Below are 22847 nucleotides of genomic sequence, written 5' to 3'. Positions count from 1 at the left end.
ACAGTTTCAAAAGTCCAACGAAAACGATGATTAATCTAGCGACATAAAAATAGAAATAATGGTTGCCCCACAGTCAATTGCAGTACGTTTCTGGTTACCTTATTGGCACTGTGCAAAGTGGAAATCGTAGCAGGATGATCAAAGCTTACTGCAACGCCTCCATTTTTATTTTTAGATGGTGGAATAATGCTTGATGCACCATTAATGTCATCTGATGTTGAGACACCAAATTTAGGTAAATTAGGTGGAGCTCCTGGTACTTTGAAAACAGCACCTGGCAGAAGGGCAGCTGGGTTAATGAATAAATTTGCCTGTGAAACAAACAATGATTAACAAAATTAGATTCTCTCACTACTCAACTGATGAAGAATAATTATTATTCGCAAGGGCATGAGAATCGGCAGACAATGCAAGATAATAGATTTTGAAAAGCAATACATTGAGGAAGATTCATGCAATAACATGGGCATTTGCCACTGGGTTCAAGATCAAGCATTTCAGCTGTTATGGTTAGGGGATACCAGCAGCCAGGCTATGAAGGAGAAAAAGAATGCGACAGCCACGACAGTACAGTTCAACATGCAAAACAAGAAAAATAAATACAGAAGTGCAAATAGTTTCAGGTTTAATAAATATAACATTGAAACATATGCTAGGTATGTTCATCGAAAAGCCTTGGTATTTACATAATATGGCAGGTATTGGCATCAAATAGCTAGGTACTTGTACCATATGCCAGATTCTGCCGTAACACAAATGCCCAGGAACTTGCATCATATGCTGGGAAAGAATAGGCGTACAGCAGGAATACAGCATTCCTCTATGCCGATGTGGGCCTGCCAGAGTGGGGTTCCAAAATGTCAGAGGGGCAGAGGGGACAGGAGATGCATACGCTTCATGCTCTGGCCAGTCCCTTTTTGTGGGAGGTGGTTCAATCTTCCACAGCCCATGCCCGGGACTCATGTCTGCTGTGGGAGAAACACCTATGCAAGCAGTTAACAATTTAAGAGGTTCTTGCAAGCCAAACTCTCTTCATGATATGAAACGAGAAGGCAGGCCTCAAGCTTGTCAATGGAAATCAACATTATGTGATATAGTTGGTGGTTAAGATGGGTGAGGGCTCAGAGGTCCCCTAGTTGATGAACAGGATATTTAACCCTTTGGTCTAGCAAAACTATAAAGGTAGCGTGAACTGATCAGTAATTCAGACTTCAGGGGTTATGAAGTACGGTTAACCCAACAAAACGCACTCAAATAACTCAAGCAACAGAGGTGTACCAAAATACTATTTTATTAAGCACGAAAAGTGAAAGCTAAGTATATATCCCGAAATCAGCCAACAAACGTACATATACACGAAAAGTTGGGGATCTCAAAGTGAGCACACCTACACTTTACACAATAGCAAAAGTTCAAGAATATTGTAACAACTAACAGCAAGCAGTAAAGTGAAGAAAAACAGTTCAAATTCAATTAAAACATATACCCTGTTTTATAACTTTAAGGCACCTATAACTTAAGTAGTACTTCCTCTACCAGATAAGTAGGGCTAGTGTCCTAGATAAGTACCTGTCGCGAGTTGGAAGTCTTAAAAATACCACAGAACAAGCTCTCCCAATTCCACCAACTAGGGAGAATCATTGGGCCCACTTCTGTTTGTCCAGTCATAGAAGGTTCAGGTGCTATGTGTAGAGTAGCTTTATCTCGCTTCCAGCTAGCCAGCGGGTCGCGCTCCTGCTAAACTGATCCAGATGTCTTCAAGGAGAAGCCTAAGCTGTGCAATATGCTGAATGTACGGTACAAGTGTGCCGACGCTTGGTCTAATAGAGAAACACACGAATGCTATCCCTTCTGAGGAGAACAGCTATATCTGTTGGGAGTTTGGTGAACACCCTGGGCACTGAATAAAGGCAGAATGGAAGGACCATGAACTGTAGTGGCTATTCCCCACTTGAATCTCCTGAACTTCCTGTGCTTCTTGTTAATGGGCACTTGAAAGTATGCATCCTGCAGATCAAGGGATACTAGCAAATCCTCCAGGTCCAGGGCCTGAAGAATCTGGGCTAGAGTGACCATCTTGAACTTGTACTTGAGCAAGTATAGGTTCAGAAGCTTGTGATCAAGGATGGGATGTAACCCTCCAAGTTTCTTCGGTACAAGAAAATAGGTGGAATATCAACCCTCTCCTCGTTCTGAGCAGGGTCCTGGGACTATGGCACTTTTTTGCCAAAAGCTAGTGGACCTTCTCCAGTAGTCTGGTTGGTGGTGTGTAGTGCTATGAGCGAAAGGAGACATTATCTCTGGTGAATGACCTGTAACAAACAGGCATACCATGCAAAAAGGAATATCCTTCCTCAAACACCGGAGAGATGGTCGAAACCTGATTTAAAGAGGCTTTGCACATGGGGCAGTGGAGGCAGAAGCGCCTCACTTGGGGTTTGGGGGGGCAGCCATACACTTTGCTGGGGTGATACTGCACCTGCTCATCTGAGGTGGCTTGTCCTCTCCCCTGTGTGGGTGTAGGAGGTGAAGGGGCAAAAACTCCTGCCTCTGCCTGAAGGTTTCGTAGGCTGTTGCTGCGGGACAGCTGGATTTATGTTGAAAACAACTAAACATTTACTGGGAGTCCCATAAGGTGAATTATTTTCGAATGTTGACACATTTAATTGAAAATAAATGTGGGGTAGAGCCCCGGCAGCACCCCTGCACCAAAATGAACACCCCAAACCCCTCCTACCCCCCCATCTATAATTTCAACAAAATGTGTTGAAATTCGATGAAAAAAAGTGCTGTAATGTGATTCTCAGTAATGGGCTTCAATGTTTTGGGGGTAACACCAGACAGCTAGCCCCAGAGACTTGAAGTCCCATGCCTTTTGTACAGAACATGTCGCTACCATCAAAGGGCATATCCAGATGTTTTTCCTTGACATCCGGGGCAAAACCTGATGGACGTAGGCAGGAGTATCGACTCAAGCCTGTTCTGTTAGCCATCACTCGGGCCAAGCAGTCTGCAGTATCCAGGCCAGATTGGATGATTAGACGAGAGGCATCTTTCTCATCCTTGACTAGAGCCTCAAATTCTTCCCTCATGTCACCCTTCAGGGATGTGTCCCGGTGTCTCCGATATGACAGACCAAAGACCAAATCTGAATTTTGCCAGTGCGCAGGATGCGTTAACGCATCGCAGGTCCAGGCTAGCCAAGCCAAAAAAATCCCCTCACCCCCCTGACCCCCGCATCCAACCTCTTGCTCTCCCTGTTGTGAATGTATCACGAAGTAGACATAGACAACAGAGTACATTTTTATTAAAATCACGATGAGGTGGGGATAAAGCCTACCTTGCCCTTTCCCAACCTAATTAAAACTAAGCATAGTCCAAAGTAAATGGGCTTCATTACAAGTTTGCCAGTCCGGTATCAACAGTACTGGTAAGCTTGCCGGTACCGTTGTTACCGGACCGGCAAACTATGAGTTCTGCTCACGGGTGCCTTCCCGCCCGCCAGGTTTTACCTGGTAGGCATACCGGCACCCGCGATCAGACACGGCCGGTAGCACCAGCACCATCCTGAATCGTGCCAGTGCTACCAGCCTCCCCTATGGGGCTCGAATGGGGAGTAAAAGTTTCCGGCCCCTGGCAATGGGGAAATACAGGGTCCGCCAGGCAAGGCTACCGCCAAACTTGTAATGAGGCCCAATGTCTGTGTACAAAACCTATACTTGCCCTCACATCCATTTGTTCAAACCGTAGCGGGATGCCAGCATCATGAAAAAGTGTTCAAACAAAAGTTCAGAGCTTCTTCCAGCTCTTGGTCGGAAAGGACTCCCATCCCCAGGATTCCAAATAGTTCACTTTCAATCACAAGGGGTTCCCTTCCCCAAGCTTTCAAATCTCTCACTGTTTTCACAACAACACAATTCCTTGGGATTCCTCCCAGCCTTCATGCTTTTTAAGCTCTTTCATCAAGGTCAAAAAGTTCAACTCAGTAAGTTCACAATGCACAAGCTTCTTTGTATATTCAACCATAAACTTACAGATGAGTCAAGTGGCTTCTCTTGAATGGGGTGTATTCGGTCTCGGTGCAGTTGTCCGACCACACAGTCCACCCATTGCTTATTCTGTTTGTACAATTCACAGTTATTTATATTCATTACCACTGCTCGTTTTCTTTGGTTTCCATAATTCACAGTTTCTTTGTATAGTGGGAATGCTTTTCTCTGATTTCATCAATGTGGCATTCACTCCTTATTACTTTTCTTTGTTCGGTATTCACAATTGTAGTTCATTCATATCCAAAGAAAACATGATTGGAAATTCCTAGTTCACTCTCCTGCTGGGAATATGCACCATGCTCACAGACTTCTCATTCACTTTCAATTTTACTGATTTTCTGGCCCTTCCGCGGCCGTTTCAATTGCATTACAGTTCGGTATTCTTAAACCGCTCCATTCACCAACCTTCACTTAATCGTGGGCATCAAACATCTGTGTTTTACATTTCTGTACCTTCGTTCACCACACGGCCGCACCAAAGCGTCCCAGAGTCACTCAGCATCACTGGGTATGCGGTCTTCTGGAGCCCTTCTGCGCTCCAGTCAGGTCTTACTGGCTGCTACTGTTCACGGCTTGGCAGGCCCTTCTTCTCAGGTCTCCGACATCTCGGGATACTGGAGCGGGAGTCCTCTTCACTCCAGGAGGTCAGCAGCCTGCCCCTGCCACCAGAGAACTTCCGACAATGCCAGCCGCAGCATGTTTCTGTTGGAACGACTCTGCAGCACCACAGCGCTTCTGACACACGTCTCCCTGCTTCTTCCTTCGGCTTCTCCGTCTGCAAGCATTCCAAAGGCGTTTCCTTTCTCTTATCCATTAGCATCAGCTCAGCAGGCCATTTATACAACCCCTCTGGCCTAAGTTGCAGGCCATTCATATTGATTTCATAACGGTCTTGGTACTCAGCATCCCTCTTCCTCGTCCCACTACATAGTGGGGTTTGTGTGTGTCTGATTTAATAAAGGATGAATTTAAGTTCCTAGGTGGTCTCTTCCTCATCTCAGTACCGTAGTGGTATACATTGGGGGATGGTTTTCTAACACAATAGGGAAGGGATTGAAAATATCCCATTAAAGCCTGGGACATTTGAATATCCACCCCAGTGATGGCCTTTCCCTGGCAACCTGGGGGGAGGATATTTTGGGGAAAAAAGGGAGGATGCCCTCAGATTCCTCACACTATCAGGAGGCAAGGACAGAAAAGATGTAGTGATCAGATATGCTGTGGCAGCCTGCACCACCAAGCTCTGTGGAGATATGTGGGAGGGTAGGAAACGTGGGTCAGAGGAGCTGACAAGTGCTTCTTAGCAAGATTTCAGTTCACCATCAGAACTAAGGTTGGGTTAGACTATAGTTCACAGCACTCCTACGGGAAGTCGCTAATTTCCCTAGGTTGGAGGGGTTCCATACCAAAGGGTGTGGGATGCCCCTCCCCCATCATAAATGTCTCCAAGACATGTATGCGACAGGAGGGAATGGGACATATTTACGGGAAATTCCAGCACCCGAGGCGCTGTGGAGGGAATAGTCTAGGCCGGAGGACTTAACGTCTGGAGACGAAGTGGTGTGACCATGAGATGGGATCTTCTCCATCTGTTGCATGGTCTGGGCCGAAGGCTCATAGCCGCATGATACATCTGTGTCTTTAGCTTGCTTATCTAAGTGTGGTGGATTAAGTGGATTGAGATGGCAAAATCACCACCACATCCGGAACCATCAGCACCAAAGCCGCTAGGGCACTGGTAAAGATGCAACACATCTTGATCCTGAAGGCGCCCCATTCTTCTGTGGTACAGGATTGGGTGGGGAAGGGTATCCGAGGCGTCTCCTCTGCCAGAGATTCCCTGGAGTGAGGACTCTTCAAAGAGGAAGAATAATTATGCCTCAAAGAACCACCAGGAGATAGATCTCTTCTGAAGCTGCTGCTTTTTTTGTCATTGCATACAGGGGACTATTCTTCAGTGCACCCATCCGTGCCAGGCGACCTCGAACGGGTTAGTTTATCACCTTTCTCCTTGTGGAGGAACGTGAATAGCTTCACCCCCCCCCCCCCGTTCCCGAAGCCCCTTGGAGTGCATTGACTGACATGACACACAGTCCTGTGTGTCAAGTCCCTAAAAGAGGCAGTAAAGACAAATACAGTGGGGATCCGAAATAGACATTTGATGCCTACAGTCAATGCAGGGTTTGAACCCTGCTTCGTATTCTGCAAATCGTCAAAGAAAGGAGAAACTAGAAAACTTCAAAACAGCACTGTTCCTGAAGCGAGCACAGTGCGTGGAAAAAAGGAACTAAGGTCATGGGGAGTAACGCCTCTATATATACTGGACCTGATGTCATATCCATTGCAGAGTGCGTAAAGCCGTTGGGCAGAGCTGTCTCAGAGCACCACCCTTGGTGGCAGAAAAGCTTTAAAAGAACAGCTGTTCTGGGGATAGATTATCATAGATAAGGAATGTATAGAAGGAAGGAATCCATTTGAATATGATTTTATCATATTAACACCCAGGACAGTTGGTTTTTAACTGCATAAATAGCTTTCTTTTTCAGAGCCATACCTCAAAATGTTAAAAGCAGTCTAATAGTTAAAATAACTTGCCAATGTTACAGAACTTTCATTGTTTCACATACAAATTTAAAGTAAGAAAGAAGAGCTTAGAAGAGGCTTGAACAAGAGTAAAGCTGCAAAGGTAGGGAAGCAAAGAATTTAACATTCAATGGTTCATTGAAATAATTACTTGTAATTTCCCAATCCGAGAAGCAGGCTCTTTTGTTTGAACTGCAACAGGATCTGTAGTTTGCTGAACACAAATATCCTAGTTAAAACAAGTAAACTGCATACATTGTTAAAGAGCAATAATTTACAAACCATTCTCTAGTGTATGACATGATATGGCATTTATAACGCACCTATACACAAGTGTTTCAAGGCGCGAGTGTAGTTTTTCATTTAGAATTGTTGAACCAACTGTTTGTAATTAACACGTTATACTTACTTTAAATCTGTGCTGCCTAGTCACATCATTACTTACTAGACTAATTATCAAAATCAGCTGCAGAGTAACAAAAAGCATCCAATGATGATCCTAACATGGCAAGAGCAGAAAACTGCCATTCAATAGAACATCATTAACCATATACACAACAAAAGGAAATCCTGAATAAGTGTTAACAGGCAAGCCTCTCGATTCAAGATGGTATGAGAATTGAGTATTGCCTATGCACATGATCTATTCTTGGAACTGCCCCAAACCAAGGGCAATGATCATTAGCACACATACATTGGCTTAAGAAACATAAATCACCCCTTTTGTTCTGGTAGCAAACCCTAGTTATGCTGCCTTTCAGAACTCTGTGGGTAACGCAGGTATCCCAGTGACGGAGTAAGGAGATTAACTTGCAAAGAAATAATTCACAACTCTTGGGGCAGAATTCCCTTTTTGGTGGTTCTGATGACACTTTCTTTCAGTTCCCCTAACCGTTTTGCTTCTCCTTTCTTTTATTGTTTAGCTCCATGGTCTTCCTGCCACTGTAACACTTTTCTGTACTTGGTTGTGGATTGCACATAAAGGTCCCAGACAGCGTTACATTTTAAGGACATCATTGTTGCCCCAGGGTGATTACATGGCCCTGCATTGGTTTGGGGAGTCAGCTGGTGGTAGCTGCAATTTATTTTTGGCTTCACCAAGGATGCATGCCTATTTACCGCATTGGTAGCCCAATGTAACTTTGCTATGCAATGTGGAGCCAATGTATTTTGCCAAGTCCTCCCCTCTGCCATTTTGATTTCTTTGATTTCCTTTTTTGAAGGAGGATCCACAAAGTAGGGCTAGAATTGCCATTGTGCACATGTGGGCTGACAGTGAGCCCAGCCATACACTCTGTAGTGGTTTAAACGGGTCTTTACTATTTTCCTTTTCGCAGGTAGGCCATCAGACTTTTTATTTTAATTTGATTTATTTAGTTGTTGAAACAACTTTTCAATATAGTACATTAAAAATGTTCACATATTAAAAAAACAACAATGAGAATGAATACATAACAATTCATCTCTATCTCAATGATAATTAGAGAAAACAAGAAAAATTAAAACAACATTCATCAGTTACTTTTTAGCATTTTGCAAAATGAATAGCATTCAATACTTTCCTTCCAACTCATCAACTTTAATACCATCACTAGCTTGACGCTTGTCAATTTTGAGCATTGTCTATTCATAATGTATGCACACTTTGCATTTTAACATCTCTTGCCCACACTTCATTTTGTATATCTACGCATTCATCCAAGTTTAGAGCCGGCAGAAAATTGACAATCGTCAATCTCATAAATGTTAATTGAGCATTATATAGCATTTAACAAAATAATCTGTGGTAACCAATCAAAGACCATTAAGAAAAGATTCAAAATATTTCCTTCTTAGACCCATTAATTGGGGACAATTGACAATCGGATGAAAAAGCGACTCAGGTTCAGCCTCATTTTGACAAAACTGGCAATTACTTTTCTTTGGGAGGATTACATTCCATGTTTGACAAAATCTCTTTAGTGTGCCAAACATTTAGTCGAAAATAAATTAGATGTCTTGCAGAAGGAAACTGCGTAACATATAATTCAGGTGTTTTTTTTTCAAGTGATAAATAGTTCTTTGAATGAGTTTTCTCAAGGCATTCTAACCGAGTATTGTTCCAGTCCCAATCCCAGATTTTCCTTTTGGCTTTATTGGGACTGTGTATCAAGATATCTTCGGTCACATCAGCAGAAAGTAAACATTCTTGAACTTTGACTCGCCAAATTCTCATGTGTCTATGATCAGTAGTGCTTTTATACTTCAACAAAACGAACAGTAATGAGCCCTCTTCACTGCTCGTTATGCACTTCTTGTAAAGGCTACATAACTTCCAAACATACATCGTATATAGGGAAGCAAGGCCTAATTCATACCTTAATATACACATGGAAACGCTCTTCAGTAGTCTTAACACTTATTTCCAATATAAGCCTTCAATGACCATCCAATAAAATTGCCCACGCCAGTTACGGGTTTCCGCACTGTAAATGTTAGTGGGTACCGCTTTTGTACATAGAATTTTACAACCGGTATCAAAGAGAATGTGCCATATCTTCGATTTAACAAACCTGCTTGAGCTGCTGCAGTTTTAATTTTTTTTACAACCTCACAATAGTATGGAGCTTCTGACAATTGATCATTGACCATCAAACCCAAATATTTGTACTCCCAGAGATTTACCTTGTAACCTCCAGTTAAACCTATTTTGTTTAGCCTTTTGAGTAAAGGCAAACACAAATATACAAATATCTTAGACTTTGACAGATTTAAGATCAAGTTGTTCAATTGCACCTATTTGTCCAACTCGCTCAGCAATGCCTGCAATCCCCTAGGTGTCTTCGCCAACAGAACAAAATAATCGGCGTAGAACATCCATGGGACTTGATGCTACGCCACGCGGGACGGGGCCTGAGATGACCTGATGCAGGTTCTTATTTCTAAGTTCGTCAGCTGTTTTCTGTTTCACCACCCTGGCACAATGTGCCTTATGTGTGTCTTTTTGCACCTGAATTAATAAATATCAACACACAACTAAAACTCAAGACTGAAGTGTGACTGACAGTACTGGAGCACCAACTCCCTGCCAGCAACTAACAAGGTTTTGCAACCCCACCAAGAATTTCTAAAACCTCCCGGGAACCTTGGAGTTTGGCTCCCCGACAATGTGCTAGGCCGCAGGCCAAACTTTGTCCACAGATAACGGGATGCGCAGGGGACCAGCTTGTCCCGACACCAACTCCATACCCCTTGCAATGCAAGTTATTATTAATGTCTGCATTAAAGAAGTTGAATAACGATGATGCCAACAGGCACCCCTGCTTCAATCCTCTGTGAGTATGAATCGAGTTGACAATCTGCCATCAAGTGATAGTCTTATTTGGACCGAGGTATTACAATGAAATTGTCTGATCCAATATTGCAGATGTTGAGTGCATTTGGCCTTACTTCATTTGGAGAATAGCAGATCTCTTGATACAGAATCAAAACGCGGTTTGAAAATCGATGAAAGCCACATACAGCGGTTGATGTTTCTGGCCTTCCTGGTGTTTGATAATATGAAGTGTGTGTAAATTGATCGCCGTCCCAAGACCTGGCATGAAGCCAGATTGAAAGGGATTGTGAATGTTATTTACAGCCCAGAAATTTCAAATCCTTCAGTATGAAACGTGCAAAGATTTTTCCTGGGGCGTCTAAAAGCACCACTGGTCTATAGAGTGTGGGCTGAGTGCAATCTCCCTTCTTATAATTGGTACAATTATCAATTTCTGCCAGAGCGATTACAAATAATCTGGGAGAATGTTACATGGAGAATCCTTGCCCAAGCATGAGGGTGGGCCTGCAGCATGCTGTTTGAAAGGCCATCCGGCCCTGGCGCTCAGGAAGTTGATAATTTGGAGATAAAAAAAAACAAATCTTCCTCAGATATTATAAGATCAACATTTTCATTATACGCCACGGAAGGGGAGCAGTTTGCCCATAGGCTAGCTGCATATAAAGAGCTGTAATACTGCGTCCACACCGATTCTGGCACCGTGTTCACCTGCATCAAGGTCTGTGCAGGAGACGTAATTTTTCTGATAAGTTCCCAAATGAATGCAGAACTTTTAGATACCAAGGATCCCAGCGTAATTTCAGCATCAGTCAATTGCATATGCACTCTCTGCACCTTTATCCAATTCTTGTATTTATTTTTAATTTGTCTAGCTTCACACGCTGTCTCCTCACATGGGAGATCTTTTAGAGTGCGGATGTTCACTCTTAGAATGGATTTTCTTGATTGTATATCAGCATAATATGTATAAGCATGGACTATGTTAGATTTAGTTTGTTTTTCCCAGATATTCTAAAAGTCTGCATCGCTGCTCCGTACTCCTTCTTTATGGATGAGTTCTGGCACCAGTATATTCGTGGGGTAAGTTAGTTTCAACAACAAAGCCTGCAACTTATCTGTTGTCCATCTAAATCTGTGACCACCCGCTGCACAGATTAATTACGGGCCATAGTAGTTCAATTTTTCTGTTAAATCACACATCGGCAGTGACCATGTTAATACGGAAATATGATGATTGCTAACCGATTGTGAAATTATGTTAAATTTACCAATTCGAGCAAAGAGTTTCCGATCAACATATATATAATCTATGTGAGCTATTTGGGATCCTCTTTGCCATGTGTGTGTCGTCGGATATATCTCGGCAACAGCCCCGTTTGTCATTAAGAGATTTCTATCCTCCATGAGCCTCGACCAGCGAATCGGAACTTCTGACAGCACTTTATCAGGCTTTGAAATGCAACACATATTCAAGTCCTCGGCTAAGATCGTATAGTCAGAGTATGAATCATTGGCAATGAGATCAAATATGCCTTCTAGATCTTTTATAAACTCGTCATTACTTAGTGCGACATGATTCCAATAGATGTTAATAAATGCAATGGAAAAGGATGAGGATTTAATCTTGACAAGTTGTATCTAAGAATTAGGAGATGCCATGGTTCCACCATCAAATTAGCTGATGATTTTGTAGCAACTAATAGTCCTGCCATCGGTCTCCCACGATCTGATTTTATAGCCGTGAGTAAAGAGATTACATGATTTTCCTATAGAGGATGTGGTTAAGTGGTCAAATCCTTGGGTATTCTATGAGGCTAGCTTAAACGTGGTGACCGTCTCCAACTGGAGTTGTTAATTAGACTGTCTTTCAGAGGAATGATTCCAGATTGAAACTATGTGCGGGGCAAGTGGGTCAGTATGGAAGCAGGAAATCGATAGAGGGTCTGTAAGCCATGGTTTACTCTGCACCATCAGTGAAATATGATTACAATTTGGGTTATTGTCCGGCATAGAATTAGTTCGGAGGAGCAGCAAAAAAACCCATGTCATACAGCTCCTCTCGCGCCTGCCAAATGATGTTTCTTATTACCCCAGACGTCATCCATAGCTTGACCACTGTGGTGTCATAGTGATGTATGAATTCAACCTGAGTAATATCAGCTGATATTATATCTTGGCATTTGGGAATATCTTCTAGAATTTTTAAAACCGACTTTCAACTCGTAGGTTGGAAATTCACCACCTCTACATTTTAAAATGAGACTGTGATGTGTCATGGGATCACAACTCAGATGTTTTGGCTTGTAGGCATACGTTAGCCGATTATTCACGTTTTTTCTTTTCTTGTACAGTTTGTGCATTATTTAGTTGTAATTGTCTATGTGGCACAGTGGACAAGGCTTTCCATAGGTTTGTTTTTGAGCAGTAGATGGAGGATTAATTCAAGTAATATCGTCCGATTGTTTGTCATACACACTATCCACAATCCCAGAGCGGTACTTCTATTCTAATCCAAAGTGCTTGGATTGCTCAATATTTGGTAACTGGTTAACATAAGTTTGTCCCATTGGGATTCTACAGGGATCTTTTAAATATGCCTGTGGAAGAATAGAGCATTTCATGGGCTTAGCCATGAATAGGGAAACTGATTTTCAATTTCTTTGCGTCTATCTTCCAACATCAAAAAGATCTCAACCGCATCTTGTGGAACTGGTTGACGTTGAGCCAACGCTCTCTCCCCTGAGGAAACCTGGTTGGTCAATGGATCTTGAGAGGTCTATGCTGCTGCCTCTCGTTGAACTTCTTCCACCAAGTTATCTAAATGGTCGTGAGGGCATATCACCGGAGGCACAATAGATTGTTTGTATTTGTATTATTTGTAACGTGCACCATCAGGCCCGGAGGCATCAGGGCGCAATTTAGACATGGATATATAAGCATACAATTAAATATATTCAAAGCATTAAACAGTACATAGTATACAAGGCATACAGCAATACACATATTTACAGAAGGTAGATTAGAGCAGGCGTTTCCCAGGGCTGGTCCGGACATCATGGCTGGTTGGAGAGCCAGGATTTGGTTTTAGATTTGAAGGCACTAAAGCGTTCTCCGGATCGGATGGTGAGAGGGAGGGCATTCCAAAGCTTAGAGGCTAGGACAGGGAAGCTAGATCCACCCACCTTTTGTAGTTTGAACCTAGGGATGGTTAGGCAGTGGGTCTGAGCCGTTCTTTGTGGAGGGGTGGGCGCGTGTCGGGATAGCCGTCTACAGAGGTATGGTGGGGCTTGGTTAGCTAGGCATTTGTGGGTGAGGCCTAAGGCTTTCAGTGAAATTCTCTGTTTGACCGGTAGCCAGTGTAAGTTAGATCTAGATTCCGAGATGTGGTGGTTTCGTGGGATGTTTAGGGCTGCTCTGATAGCGTTATTCTGGGTAATTTGCAGTTTGTTCAGATTCTCTTGGCTCGTTCCAAGGTAGAGGGCGCTCGCATAGTCAATTTTGGCCATGATAAGAGTTCTGGCCAGAGTGACCGCGTTGGGGGTGGTCAGGAATGGCCTGCAAGCTACAATGAATTTGCAGGTGTATGCTGAAGAGGATCTGACTGCATTTGTTTGCCTGGATAGGGATAGGGTGGCGTCAAGATAGACACCTAGGGTTTTGGTGTCTTTCGAGACTTGGATGGTGTTGCCATCGATGACAAATGATTAGTAGGATGGCTCAAGTTTACTAAGGCGTTGCGTAGTGCCCATGATGAGGAGCTCAGTCTTGTCATCATTGAGGCATAACTGGTTTTGTGCCATCCAAGCTTGGATGACCAGGTAGACCTCGTTCAAGGCCTTAGTGTCAGCCAGGTAGTCACCAGTGATGGGAATGAGTATCTGGGTGTCGTCAGCGTAGTTCGTATAGGAGACACCCAGATAGTCAAGTACATCAAAAAGTGGTTTTGTAAAGACGTTATAGAGCGTTGGCGACACACAAGAGCCCTGGGGGATGCCGCAATGAATCGGGGAAGGATCAGCAGCTGCAGATTGAGAGAAGACCCGCATAGATCTATTACTCAAGAATGATTTGATCCAGGCCGTGGCTGATGGTGAGAAATGGGGGGCTGAGTGAAGATGCTTGCATAGGATTTGGTGACTGACCAAGTCGAAGGCCGCAGAGAGGTCGAGTAGGAGTAATAAGGCAAGTTTGCCGTTGTCCTTCAACACTTCGATTTGGGTTTTTAAGTCTAGTAGAGCTGTCTCTGTTCCGTGTTTGGGTCGGAAACCAGATTGTCTAAGGCCTAGAAGATTGTTGGCTTCCAGGTGCTCTTGGATTTGCAGGTATGCTGCACGGTCTAGGATTTTTAGCAGGAATGGGACAGTGGTGATGGGTCGGTATGCTAGGGTCGAGGGAAGGTTTTTTGAGCAAGGGGATCACCCAAGCATCCTTAAGGTTGTCGGGGACAGTTCCTGTTTTGAAGGATGCATTGATGAAGGATGTGATAAATGGGCCCAGGTCGTGGGCGGATTCCTTAATAATTAGGGAAGGGCATGGTCGCCCTGGCAGTTGGACGGTTTGATCCTCAGGATAATGTTTTCTACCTCCGCAATGGTGAGCGGTGAGAAGGCAAATCGTTTGCATTTGGGGACATCAGGAGGGAGGGCCCCTGCTGGGATGGGAGGGCGATTGTCCAGTTTCAGGCTACCATGTTTGGCTGTGATTTTAGATTGAAGCACAGTGATTTTATTCAGTAACGCTGCCTGCATGTTGGCACATCATTTGCTGTCTTTAATGCAGGTGTCGGGGGGAGTAACAGGGGTTTCAAGCTCTTTTAAAATCTTAAATAGTTCCTTGGAGTTGTCGCTTATCAACTATAGACACATTTTTGCTTTTAGGTCTATTGGATTGCCTCCTCACCGCTACCAGTTTTCGTGTAGCTTTAGGTCTTGGGGGAAGGGTCAACGATTGAATAAAAGAACATGAATTACCCCTGGGCTGCCGTAAAGGGGGAACTGAAAATATTTTTTCTTATTGTGTTTTCCTGGTAGGATTACATTTGTAGCTGGTTTTGTGGAGTTTTTTTTAGAGAAAATATTAAATACAGGTTTGCTCTCAACCACACCAATTACATTGTTATTAGAATTACCTGCTGCTATTACATCAAGCATGTTGTCAGAATCTACGAAAGCAAAATTAGACTTCCCTGATTTTACCCTTGCAGCAGTCATTTCAATTGTAATGGTATTGTTAGTATTAAACTCATTTATACTATGACATTCAGCAGTAATAACATCAGCATTCTTATTGGGTTCTTTCGCCAGAGCCAACAGCAAATCTCTTTCATTCGTATTTGGTTCACACACCACTGATGTTATAAGCAAAGTGTTAGCACTGTCTGTTTGAATCAGAATATTCGTCGAAACTTGATGCTCAAGTAATTGTTTTATCATAGCATTCTGTTCCCCCCCACCTTATTGTCCAAACTCTCATACAGCTTAGCCAGCAAGAATAAAGCAGTATTCATCGCTTGCAATGATATCTCAGCAAAAGGTAGCGTAGCAGCCACAAATGGATCACACGATTGCCCATCCACTGGCCCACATTTTCTCGGAGTAGGTTGGGCATAGGAGAGTGAGTTAGTGGAACAGTCATGCATCGAACCAGAGAATATCACTGGGGTTGGGATAACTGAGACAACAAGCTCGGCATTGTTCCTGCTTCAGGGTTACGCCTTAGAAATTACATTGTTGCCATTGCCTCCAGCGACAGCGAACACCCGGATATCTCCAAGGGCGTGTCAGGGGCACCACCAGGAGTAGCAGCAGAAAGTAATAAGCTCTAGGCACAATCTTCATCTCTATGTACAAATGCGGCCGCGTTTACATCTTTTCTATTTCCCAAAAGCCCCTGCAAATCATTTGCCCAAACATACTGAATATCCAGTAATCCCGCCAGTAAAGAATCTGATAGAGTACACAGATTGATCGGTATAACCGCAATCTTTCCCATTTCATCAGTATGTGGGTTACTGGATTCATTCATGCTTGCGGGTGCATCAGCTAACACCGGAAATGGAGTGGGGCATGGATAAAATGTTCTAATATCCGTTGTTAGCGCCATAGCTTTAGCATGCACTGATGTAGTTACGTTGTGTACCAGCTTCACAGAATGTGTAGAACATTTGGGTGTTATATTAGCATTCTCAATGGCCTGAGCCATTTTATTCGGAGTCGGCATGGCAGTGCTCAGCGTATAAATAGGTGGTATTTAGATGAACAAAAATACTCACCATGCAGCCTTAAACACACTGAGTGCCGCTTAATGCAATCAATCAAATTGCTCTTGGACCTGTAATGATCGAATGCTAATAACTCTATGTCACGCTCCACGCCCCTAGCCAAATCAGCGATATCAGCACATTAGAGAAGTGCACTTCGAGAATGCGCACGAGATGCCCATGCATTCAAGGTAATATGGCTTCTGGGTAAAATGGGAGGTGCTCGTGGAGCAAACACTGTAAAAACAATGGCACAAGGTTTAGCTGTTGCTCATAATCCACACATAGGTCCATACATGTCAGGCTCCTTGAAAGAGTCCATACCGTGACTTGATCCAATCCAGTCACAATGAGAGCACTGCACTCTCGCACACAGTACTCCGGTGTAAGGTTGAAAGTTGAAACAGTAGCAGTCACATCCAGTGATATCAGCACACTTAGAGAAGCGCACTTCGAGAATGCACACATGTGAGATGCGTGTGCATTTGCGGTAAAATGGCTTCTGGGTAAAATGGGAGGTTCTCATGGAGAAAGCACTGTAAAAACAATGGCACATGGTTTAGCTGTTACGGGGTGGTCCTGACTTCTTGTGGGGGTGGTCCTGGGTGTTCAGCAGTTTTTGGAAGCAAAATGATTGGCTGGCTACTAAAACCTTTGTTTTAACTTCCCCAGTGTGCTTGCTTAGGTGTGTGTATTTGTGTGTAGTGGAACCCTTTTGCTGCCTTCAATTCTATTGGATTTTTAGAAGGTGAGCAGATTTACTTATCTGCAGGAGGAATTTTCTTGTTTGAGTTGATGATGCATTTTTAGTGCCATATCTGGTCATACTGGCTGGACACTGCTTCCTGGGCTAAGCTCCAAATCCTGGTTTTTGCCTGCATTGGGGGGTCCTGCCGGGGCTTTCCTCGTCCTTCTGGTAGTCCCCATCTGCTAGGGCTATGACTTTCATACCGTGACAGCTGTCCTGCTACCTTAAAGGGTGTGGAAACCCAGCTCATCTGCTTGTTGGGCTACCCTGGGTCAGCACCGCCATGATCTCCATGCTGGGACTGTTTCTGCTGGGTTGCTGTGCAGTGCTATGAAAGATTTTCCTTGTGGACCTTTCCCTCAATAGAAGTTTATGGGACCCCATTCCTTTTGCTTATTTTGAAGAAACCTGTCCTAACTTTCTGGAGGTCAGTAAAGCCTTCTGCTTTAAGTCCTCTGCCCATTTTGCTCATTCCTATGGGGAAACGGACTGAGTCTTCCTTTATGAATTCTTGTATTTTACAATTGCGCACAGTACCTTACAGTGAAGTGCAGTTAGGATACTTTGTATCCTTATAACATCTCACCTAATGGCTTTTGGGCTATTTTGAAAATGTTCTTAAGACAAGCTCGTGGCAGCTGTGTGATTTCTTAAATTTTTGTGATATGTTTCTCGATCACCTTTGCATTTACCGCAAATGGCTACTAAAGTTGGCTAGCACCCTACAATTGACATGCAACGAGATTTTTGCTTGTTCGTGGGCCATATTGTTCTTTGGCCTTCTTCCTGCATTCTCAGGTCAGGAAATGCCATATATAACTCCTTTCCTGGAGAAAGCTGCTGCTTTCGAAGGGAAGTGAGCTTTGTGTGTGTGAGCCAGAAGAGGGTGCTCGAACCGTCTGGTCCCAATCCACATTCTCTGGGGCCTGAAAGACTGTTGCTGGATGGATGCGATCACCAGTGGTTTTCCAGGATTGGACAACCCCATGCTGTTTGAATGGTGCAGATCCCTACCATTGGCTTTTGGGCTCAGGCTTGCTCCCAGCATGACTCTTGGACGAAAGGAGGACTCCTGCAGCTATTGGGCAGATCATCGTTGGAACCAAAACTTCTATGAAGAAGAGCAGCCCGTTGATGACCCGAGGACGACTCTTGCAACTGACCAGCATCGACTCCTGTGAATAGACCGGTGAGGCCTTGCTCCTCTGCTTGATCTCAGGAGACCCTGGCTGGTGCTTCGACACTTGGACCAGTGAAAACAATCAGTCTCGACCCCTGCCGGTGGTTCCATGCCTTGGGAGCCTTGGGAAGTGTATCTGGACCACCTGCAGGACAGACCAGCTCTTGGCTGCGCTACCTTGCTGCAGCAGTCATTCTGAGTTGAGCATTGAAACTTGACAGATCTCCAGTTTATGCAAACAAGTCACCTGTCTCACTACAAGGAAATCAATCGACACACATGGTCTTGCGTTTGCACGAACAAAGGACTTGTTTCACTTTGGAATGCAACACTTTGCAATCCGCACATATTCATGCCATAAAATATGGCATGATGCTCACAGCTACTGAACATGGACAAACTGGTGCCTGACGATCATACCAGAATGTGGATATTACAGTTCCGTTATCCAGGAAGATTGTATCCATGATAAACACACATTCCTATGACGTAGCTATGTAAATGTGGGAATGCAAAAATATATTGTAGTACTCAATTTCAAAAATAACAGTACATAAATATGTTAAACAACAATTTACGGTAACATGTACACGTACAATGTTTAGTCTTTGTGTCAAATTGAAGAGTAATACGGCACATTGTTAATCATCAAGCATACAGTACACATGCCAGCATCAGTCGCATAAATATTATGTAAAATTGTCTTTACATTATATGCTGAGTTTCAATTCTCTCTATGTAAAGATCAACCGTTTCAAACGACAGATCTTAGTAATAGACATTTTGCTTTATGTTCAGTTTCATTATAGTGAATATTATAAATTCACATTTTGTCCTTCAAATTGTTAGTACGAGGTATTCAAGTACAAATCACAAAGAGACCCTTTATTTTGTGTTCACATTGCCAAAGGAAGGTTTCGTTTTCGGTAACAAATGCCATACAATGAACAATATTATTTTCTACTTTCAATTGCAAGCTGCACAGTGAAAATAAGGAAATATTTCAACTATTCCACATAACAAAATATTCTTTACTATAACCATACTCCTTCTCAATGTAACCTTTTTACAAATGTTATACTTTAAACGTCCCAGAATACATGCGGCAAACAGAAGCGTTCATCTGGTCAACTACTTTTTCAATGCAAATCCTGTCAGACATAGATGGCTACAGCTCAAAATACAGATGCATGGATATTCATGGATAAAAAGCATTGGGTGAATATATAGAGACGGCAGGGGTGTACTGGGAAGGGGTGCAAAGGGGCAATTGCCCTCCAGGCTGGCAGGACTGTTGTTCCCCGGGCCAGAGGTGCAAAGGAGAAATTACCTTACTGTAATGTTCTTTGTATGGATTCTTCTCCCGCAGATTCCTCATCATGATAGATATTCATCATCCAGCTCTTCTTTTGGGGAACTTTTTGACAGGGGGCATAGTGGAACTCGACTCCGCCGTCAATCTGTCTTGTCTAGCTGTCGATCGTCGGCTCCGGACGTGACGTCAGGCGTCGTATATATACCACATCACTACGCCCCAGGCCTCAGTTTTTTCCCTTACGATTGAATGCTGCAGAAGAAAAACCAGAGGAGGAGGGTAGCTGGCCATTACAACATTAACGAGGATACACCCCAACAGGGTGAACCCACAACAATCTGTGAAGAAAAAACATTTTCGATTTTTTTTTTTAAACAGAATCAGTCATCCCAGAGCCATCACCAGATGCCGTCTCATTTGGACAGAAGTGACAACTCACAGAACTTTCTGAGCAGGATGGGTGGGAGGGTCAATGAGGAATCTGCGGGAGAAGAATCCATAGAAAGAAAGTTAAGGTAAGGTAATTTATCCTTCAATGGATTGCCTTTCTCCGGCAGATTCCTCATCATGACAGACTCCCTAAGCAGTTAGGATAACGGAGGAGGGCAGAAAGATTTAAACCCGTATATTCTGTAAACCGCCCTAGCAAACCTAGCATCAGCTCCCCCTGCAACGTCCAAGCTATAGTGCTTGGTGAAGGTATGTAAGGATGACCAAGTGGCCGCCTGACAAATATCTTTTACAGCGACCCCTCTCTGGAGGGCTGTGGAGGCCGAGATCCTTCTGGTCGAATGGGCCCTGATGCCCACTGGAAGCTCCTTGCCTGCTGATTGGTAACACTCGGATATGCACAAGATAATCCACAGTGACAGGGTTTGTTTAGTGATGGCAAGGCCTTTTCTAGACAAGGAATGGGCTACAAACAACTCGTCTGATTTCCTAAACTCGGATGTACGAGCAATATAGAAGCTTAACGCTCTCTTGGGATCAAGGCGGTGGAACCGCTCTTCCTCCTTTGAGGGATGAAGAGGAGGGTGAAAGACAGGTAAATCAATAGACTGGGACAGACACCTGAAGGTGTCTCCCTGGCTAAACGCTGGGGATCTGTCATCCAGGTGGCCAGGACACGACCATCGCTAAAGGATCCATTCCTGGGGGTGGACTAGTGAGGGAGGATCACCTGGAAGGTGGGTCCTCAGGGAATGGGAAACTGACGGGTGAGATGCAGTATTCACCCTTCCTTCAATACCTCTTCCCCATCCTACCACGTAGAACATTCAAAAACACTGCCCCCCCTTTCTAACACGAACACTTTCGCACAACGGACTCACACCAGAGCCATTTACCTGACATGTCCCAATACAAGGGTCAGGCAATTGACGAGAATCACACACACCTGACAGCCCTTTCCCTGACCCACAGGGATAAAAGTTGGAGCAAGAGAGCACACTACGAGCAAGGCAGACCGCACGATGAGACAGCTATCTAGACCCGTTGTTGAAGAGGGGGAGAAAGGCGACAAACATTGAGAGGACGAGGAGAGGTAGGACCTTGCCCTTTTCGACAAAGACCCGCAAAACCTCCTCAGAAGGTATTGTAAGACTGAGGACAATAGCCCAAGTGTGCTCCAGCAGATGTCAACGGTACACAGAGCGAATCAATGATGATAAACCGGAGGGAGGGAGACTCCTGCTTCTGTGGTACCGGCCTTGACTCCAGTTAAGAGGAAAGCCAAGCGGGTCATCACAGCCGGTGAGTCGAGGGGAGAGCTGATAAGAACCGGGCTGCAGAGAATGAAAGTGGCAAAGTGAGAGAAGTTCAAAGAACTATAAAATTGTAAAGGGGAGACCGGCTGCAGAATGGGACCAGCACCACATGGGTGTTGCTCCAAGAACCTCTGGTCGATCCCTGCCTGAGTAAAACTACAGATACCAGAGAGACGTAGGAGAGCCGCCAAGATAGATCAAAGTGGTCATACAGGAGGTCAGGCAAAATCCCCGTACAGTCGAAAGCCTTTGACCTAGGAACTATAACGAAAGCAAGGGAAGTGAATCCCGCCACATGAGAAAGCAAGGGAAGTAAATCCTGTGAATATTGAAGGTAGATGTGAATGTGAAGTTGGTAAGATAGAACAAGGAAGACAGATGCCGACAAAGAGGGGGGAAAGACTAAAGTCCCAAGGAACAGTATGTTCACAGGTGTGAACCCGGCCAAGGGATGTCCACTGGAACTGTTTAAAAAGACATTAAGATTTGTGAAGCAAGAAGTATTGCAAGACAAGGGGAAGGGAAGCACTCGCTTGTCATTCGGGATCTGAACCTGAGCGAGGGAGAATCAAGGGATGGAAAGCCGTCAACTGAAGTATACGTGAAGCAGAGTTTTGTGTTTGTTTGTTGTTTTTCATAGTAAACCTATCAGGCCCTCGGGACCAGGAAACCACAAAGGCCTTGTAATCAATAGGAACTGTTACAGAATCCAAACCCAGAAGAAGGAGATCCAAGGGGTGAAAAATGATTCCACAACATCACGAGGAACAGAGGTCAGCGCCCTGAAGAAAGAGACCCAGAGGTGAAGAATCTTCACCCCAAGTAAAACCCGCAAACAAACTTTCATTTTGTTGAAGGAACTATTGTTTTTTTATTTGAAACACGTCAGACCCTCGAAGGCAAGAGACTTTGAAAGTAAAGAGACTTGGTCCTCGAGGCTCCTGAACAACTAACAGAATCGTCGACTTGTGCTGGGAAAGCTCAAGTGTCTACTGTGCTCCAAGGTCCCATTTTGCCCTGTGCTCAAAACGTGGGGAAAGGAGACCCAAGCTACCGCATCCTGACATATTATTTGTGAACACTTTTGTCTTTTCTTGAAAACTATCCCACACCCTTTTTGTATTAGCTGTAAGGTTTGTCAATAGGTTTCTTGGTATAGGTCATTTTTATTTCACACAACGCCACTAGGACTGCTTTATTTTTCATGTGATGGTCGACGCTTGCTCCCATCTTAGATTTAGGTTTAGATTAGGCATTTTTCCAACCTGCAAACAGTTTAATAAACACCCTTGAACTGTGATCCCTTGTGTCTGTATTTACTGTTGCCACCATGAGTTCCTTACAACTGGGACAGATGCAATTCTGAAACCACCTTAGGAAGAAATCCGGGTCCGCCTTTAAGAGAGACTTTCTCACGAAAGAACTTCAGAAAAGGAGGTTAACAGCATAAGGCTTGCAGTTCGCTAACTTTCCTGGCAGATGTAATCGCAACCAAAAAGGCTGTCTTAAGGGACAACAGCCGCATAGAACATGAATGCACAGGCTCAAACAGAGCTGCCATTAAATAGTTCAAAACCATATTAAGATCCCAATCTGGGACAACAAAGGGGGTTGGCGGAAACTTGTTT

The 22847-nt window shown here is 43.9% G+C and overlaps 1 protein-coding gene across 5 annotated transcripts in view; it reads right to left on the bottom strand.

Moving 5' to 3' along the window:
- The window catches only part of WASHC2C (WASH complex subunit 2C), a 2476852-nt gene that overhangs the window by 135256 nt on the left and 2318749 nt on the right, over positions 1 to 22847 (bottom strand). For 4 of the 5 annotated variants that reach the window (XM_069610544.1, XM_069610547.1, XM_069610548.1 and 1 more), the window contains 2 exons: positions 6787 to 6849; positions 99 to 311 (listed from right to left, as the gene is read on the bottom strand). In XM_069610544.1, coding sequence (XP_069466645.1) covers positions 99 to 311; positions 6787 to 6849 — 276 coding nt within the window. The remainder of the gene's footprint in view (positions 1 to 98; positions 312 to 6786; positions 6850 to 22847) is intronic. The other variant, XM_069610545.1, reaches the window with a different exon arrangement.

Source organism: Ambystoma mexicanum, chromosome 8 (assembly GCF_040938575.1).
Source record: "Ambystoma mexicanum isolate Mex_15411 chromosome 8, UKY_AmexF1_1, whole genome shotgun sequence".
Classification (NCBI taxonomy): Eukaryota; Metazoa; Chordata; class Amphibia; order Caudata; family Ambystomatidae; genus Ambystoma; species Ambystoma mexicanum.
This window is presented reverse-complemented; position numbering and strand designations above follow the sequence as displayed.